General features: G+C 37.3%; 1 protein-coding gene across 1 annotated transcript; it reads left to right on the forward strand.

The window, feature by feature from the left end:
* The first annotated feature begins 1,058 nt into the window (after positions 1–1,058).
* On the forward strand, positions 1,059–4,947 carry LOC110904843 (SEC1 family transport protein SLY1). The gene is made up of 2 exons (XM_022150715.2): positions 1,059–1,221; positions 2,906–4,947. Exons 1-2 carry the CDS (start codon positions 1,191–1,193, stop codon positions 4,744–4,746), a joined length of 1,872 nt encoding a protein of 623 aa, XP_022006407.1. The 5' UTR covers positions 1,059–1,190; the 3' UTR covers positions 4,747–4,947.
* Positions 4,948–6,255: the final 1,308 nt, after the last annotated feature.

The raw sequence follows: 6,255 nt of genomic DNA on the forward strand, positions 1-6,255 counted from the left end.
TTTAATAAATAGTGTAATCCACATATTTTAGTCCAAATCTATAGTAATCAATTGATCGTTAGTTAACAAGAAGATTTAATCCCAAAGCTTTAGGCTTAAGTTCATTATTTTGGTCATTTCTTTTGAGAAATATACAAAACTAGCCATTTATCAAAATCATTTTCAAAACTAGTCACTTATCGGGTCCTTGGAACGACGCATCATGTTCATGATGTGTCTTTAGAGCCACGTCATTGAAACCCAATAAAAGATTGACACATAGCGTTTTCAAAAGTTGCATAATCCCTTACGCATGAGAAGACCCCCCAGACGCATGAGAATTGAGAAGAACCCGCAAACACATGAGGTGGACCCCACAGACGCATGAGGAGAACCCACAGACGCATGAGGAGAACCCACAAACGTATGAGGTGGACCCACAGATGCATCCCGTGCATGAAATCTCTCAAAAGACGCATCTCGTGCGTGATGTGTCAATCCAAGGACGCTCGCTAGAGGTGGAGGTGGCTAGTTTTGAAAATGGTTTTGACTAATTTTGTAATTTTCTTAGAGCATGTTTGGCTAAGTTTTTCCAACCAACTTATTGACTTATTGACTTAATCAAAAAGCCAATAAGGAGTTTTAGTGTTTGGCAAATGCAAAAGTCCGTTTCAAAATGACTTTTTGAGAAGGAGAAAAAGTCATCAAAAAGTCATTTTTGAAAAGTTAGAATGTTGTGACTTTTTGAACTAACTATTGACTTATTAGTTTTTAGTCATTTTACATCAATAAGTTAAGCCAAACACTTTTTAAAAAATAACTTATTGGCTTATTGGCTTTTCCCACCCCATAAGCTAATCCAAACACTTTTTTCAAAAACTTCTTTTCAAGAAATCATAAGTCAATAAGTCGTTTTCCAAGTCCTTTTTAACTTAAATAATCGTTTTCCCAAAAGTCCTTTTTAACTTAAATAAGCTTAGCCACTTTTTTTTTTTCCGTCCCAAAATTTCAACCTCATATGGTAAAACCGAAAAAACTGAAACCCAACTAAGCCAAAAAATAACCCGAAAACGCTATATCAGAGGTAGATAATAAATTTCACAATATATGCATAAACGGAGCAGTACCCAAACCTTAACACCGTGTACCTCTTCTCCCCCATCTCATCTCATCTCATCTGGTAGATCGATCTTGCTCTCCAAGTTTCATCAATGGCGCTCAATCTCCGTCAAAGGCAGACAGGTTCTTCTTCTCTTCCTCTCTCTGTCTTTTACTCGATCCAATTTAATGTTTATTCAACTCCCATCACCGGATCTCAAATCATATCTATGCATCTGTAGTCTATTTTAACCTAATTCATAAAAACACACTCGATTTCAATCTGAATCTGATAATCAATGTGCCTATATTGCATCCAATTTCACTTGAGGAGGGTTTGGTTTGGGTCTTAGGTTTATCAACCGACTTTTTGTTACTTTGCATTTTGTTCAATCTGAATCATGTCTATCTGAGTCCATTTAAGTATGATCTTACCTTAATAACAAACAACATACATCAAATTTCATGGATCTTGATATGATACATATGAAATGATAGGGTTTTGAGATTCTGTCTGTAGATACTACTTATTGGTGAATTGATGATGTATCATGGTAGCAATAGTTTAATAAACAGCATATGAGCTGTATACCCTCAAGTAATATCAAATGCCATCTCTGAGTACAATGGGTTTCAGCGTAATCACGGGCGTATTCAGTGGCGAAGCTTGACCCGAATGACCTGGGGGGGGGGGGGGGGGTCGAAAACGTATATACCCAAAAATTTCTATACGAAAACTACATATATAACACTACTGAGCGAAAAGTTCGGGGGGTCGGGCGCCCCTCCCGCCCCTTCTATGCTTCGCCCCTGGGCGTATTTAAGTCGATATTTAAACAAAAGTAGACTAGGAACCCAAGCTTTATTCTAGTATATATGAGGGTCCGTCACAAAACTTAGCACTACGGCAGCCCTAAATCTGGTTGGTTATCTACGCATTCTTCCACGTATATAAAAATTAGTTATAGTTCTATTCTTATATTATATGTACCCATGCGTATGTATTCCACACACAATTAATACATTTTGATTTTTGATGTCGTTCAACAGCAGACAAAATCATTAGAATTAGGACACAGTTGGTTTAGCCTCTCTCTCTTTTTTGTAATTTTGTTTAGTTACTATCTTCCCATTTAGGCTTTAGCATCATATGTAATATATGCATGTAATCGATGGCACATCTGACCAAAGGCTTTTAATGCTGTATTTCCCTAAATTTGGTCTCTGATTTAAGTCTTATCAAGGTTGGTTTTAATTAAGGATTTGAAAATTTTAATACATTAGGAAGGATTAAAATTTTATATTTTGAATCTGTTAATTAAGTTGTGAAAAAGGATTAAAATGCTTCATAGATTGAAGCATGTATTATCTATTATGAATCTTTTGCAACACTTTAGCACTATGTATTGGTGTTTTACTACTAAAGTATTGTTGCTTACATAGTTTTTTTATCATCCTTGCACGAATATATGCTGATTTTTTTTGCTACTACAAATTTTTTACCTGACCCATTTTGACGTGACCCGTTCTAACATTACCTATTTTGGTCCCCACTGACGAAAAGTTTAGGATCCGTCACTAAGCGTAATACAACTTAATAGACATTTTTTAAAATATTTTGAAGGATCTTGGAGCACATGCAGTAGCTATGGGCATTTGAAAAAGTTTCTCGGGAGTCTAGTCCCGTAACCAAGTTTTAATCGATTAAGATTCATATACCGCTAGTGGAACAAAACTATTTTAACTGTTTTCTGTTATTTATGGGTCTTTATGTGAATCACTGAATTAGATACTTACACTGCTTAAATACCATTTTTTATACTTTCAGAATGCATTGCGCGGATGCTGAATCTGAATCAACCCATAAATGCAAGCGGAACAGCAAATGAAGAAGTATACAAGATTCTGATTTTCGACAAATTCTGTCAAGACATTTTGTCCCCTTTAATTCACGTCAAGGATCTCCGCAAGCATGGTGTAACACTATACTTTCTTATCGATAAAAACCGCAAGCCCGTTGCCGATGTTCCCGCCGTTTATTTCGTCAAACCGACCCAACACAACATCCAACGAATCATCTCCGATGCATCAAATTCCCTCTACGATTACTTTCACCTAAATTTCTCATCATCCATACCGCGCCCCCTGTTAGAAGATCTCGCTTCCGGAACTCTGAATTCTGAATCCATTGACCGAATTACGAAGGTTCATGATCAGTATTTAGAGTTTGTAACCCTAGAAGATAATCTGTTCTCGTTAGCGGATAAATCTTGCTATGTGCAATTAAACGATCCTAAAGCAAATGACCGCGAGATTGAAGAAATAATCGAGAAGCTCGTGAGTGGGTTGTTCTGTGTGTTGGCTACACTCGCGGTTGTTCCGATTATCAGGTGCCCACGTGGCGGACCGGCTGAGATGGTTGCGTCATTGCTGGATCAACGTCTACGCGATCATCTACTTGTTAAGAATAATTTGTTTTCCGAAAGTGGCAACTTTTCCAGCTCGTTTCAGAGGCCCGTTTTATGTTTGTTTGATCGGAACCTGGAGTTGTCTGTTGCTATTCAACATGACTTTAGGTATCGACCGCTTGTGCATGATGTGCTCGGGCTGAGACTAAACCGACTTAACGTACCGGGAGATAAAGGTGGGATGAAATCATACGAGTTGGACCGGGCCGACCCGTTTTGGGTTGCTAATGGGTCACTGGAGTTTCCGGAAGTTGCAGTTGAGATCGAGACACAATTGAACAAGTATAAAAAAGATGTTGATGAAGTCAACAGGCGAACCGGTGGAAACGATGGAGCCGAATTTGACGGTACGGATCTAATCGGGAACACCAAGCATTTAATGAACGCGGTCAACTCATTACCTGAGTTGACTGAGCGCAAACAAGTGATCGATAAGCACACAAACATTGCTACTGTCTTGCTGGGTGAAATTAAGGAGCGGTCTCTCGATTCATTTGCGAAAAAAGAATACGAAATGATGGTTAGAGGCGGGATCGATCGCGGTGAGCTTCTTGCGGTTCTTAAAGGAAAAGGTACGAAAATGGATAAGCTTCGGTTTGCGATCATGTTCCTTATTTCAACGGAAACGATCCCACAGTTGGAAGTCGAAGCGGTTGAATCCGCTTTACGAGAAGCTGAGGTGGACACCAGTGCGTTCCAATACGTCAAGAAGATAAAATCTTTAAACGTTTCGTTAGCATCGGCAAATTCCGCTAGCAGAAGCAACATGCTTGACTGGGCCGAGAAGCTTTATGGTCAATCCATCAGTGCCGTAACTGCAGGTGTGAAGAATTTGCTATCTAGTGATCATCAACTGGCGATGGCAAGAACGGTTGAAGCTCTAATGGAAGGGAAACCGAATCCCGAGATTGAATCGTACCTCATGTTTGACCCGCGTGCTCCAAAGTCAAACTCTGCGTCGGGCGGTAGTCATATGAAAGGGCCGCTTAAAGAAGCGATTGTGTTTATGATTGGTGGTGGGAATTATGTGGAGTATGGAAGCTTGCAAGATCTTGCACAAAGACAGCAGCCCGCGAAGCATATCATATACGGGTCAACGGAGATTTTGACAGGTGGTGAGTTTGTTGACCAGCTTACGATATTGGGTCAAAAGATGGGTTTGGGTGGTAGTACCAGTGCAGCTCCTGCTCCTGCCCACTGATAGGCATGTTTCGATGACGAATTGTTGCATACTTTTTATATAGAAGAATATTGTTTCATGAAAACTTTAGCTTTGTGAGTAGATTTCTGCTATTATATTTTTATCATGTCTTTTGAGTGTTTAAAACTCTGGTTAAATTAACGTGTGTTTGGAGATTTTGAGCTTCATAGATGAAGAAATGCATATTAATCATTTACTTTAGTTTAGGAATTTGTTTTGGTAATCGCTTGTAAGTTTTACAAATTAGAATACCCGAGTATTCTATTTGAACTAGTCTTAAGCCCCCGCGATGCGGGGCAGGAGCATAAACCGTGCTTAGTAGCAACTGAATGACGACTAAAATAATGAAAAAGCGTAAAAAATCGAATTTTTAACACCAAGTGACTTATGTAACGTAAAATGTAGATGAAGTTGAATTTGTACCGAAACATATTAGAAAGTCGAGGGGGGTCAAAGTGGATATACAGTATCAAGTTTTTAGAAAATTGGAGGAAAATTGAGGGGAAGGAAAAAAACCCATGTGACCATCAAAAACCGTGTTAAACAACAATAAATAACGACCAAATCCGTGAAAAACGTAAGACAAAAACACAAAAGAAAAAAGTTTATGTCGAAACATAAACCAACTTGTATTTATACCAACATGTATATTAAAATAAGCACGTAAAACTCGAAGGGGTAAAAATAATATTTTACAAAAAAAATTTAAAACGTTGAAAGTTAACCAAAAAAACCATAAAAAACAAAGAACTACTAAATGACAAGATAATCTCTAATAGCGAATATATTAAAAGGAAAGAATGAAAAAGTCTAGTGGCAAAAACATAAACCACAAAACTACACTATTCATCCAAATGTTTGAAATTAATAATTAATAATAATTAATAATATATATTAATAATATATATTAATATTAATTGTGTGTTAACTTTCTAATCAAAGTGTTTTGATGGCACCCTCAAAATTTTAATCGGATAGTTTAAAAAAACAAAAACTGATATATTTTTTGTTTTAAATACTTGTACCTAAACGTGTGTAAAACATACAAAAGACATTCCTTCACAACATTTTGTTAAAAATGACGCAACTCTTTGTGAAAGAGTATGTCAGCTGATGGTTAAAATGATTGGCAATTATTCGTTTACCATCAACGGGAACTAGCGACAACATATTTGTTGTTGTTGGACCCCGCCTAGGGCGCTATCCCCTGAACACATGGGTTCTATGGTGTTGTGAATAGTTTTAAATAAACGTAGGCTTCACAACTTATCAAGATTTACTCTTGTTTCCCTTTATTATTAAGTAAATCTAAGTGAATTAAAACAATTTGATAACACTGAAATCATGTATGTTGCTATCTATGAAACATACTATGTCCGTTAGTTGTTTATTGGTCAAGGCCTCTGGCCTTTGAAATTTATATATGTTTGACCTAATAAACAAACTGTGACTTTGTGAGTGGCTTAAATCAAACACCAAAAGGTACTTGACCAGACTTTTTTGAGATAG

Source organism: Helianthus annuus, chromosome 12 (genome assembly GCF_002127325.2).
Source record: "Helianthus annuus cultivar XRQ/B chromosome 12, HanXRQr2.0-SUNRISE, whole genome shotgun sequence".
NCBI lineage: Eukaryota > Viridiplantae > Streptophyta > Magnoliopsida > Asterales > Asteraceae > Helianthus > Helianthus annuus.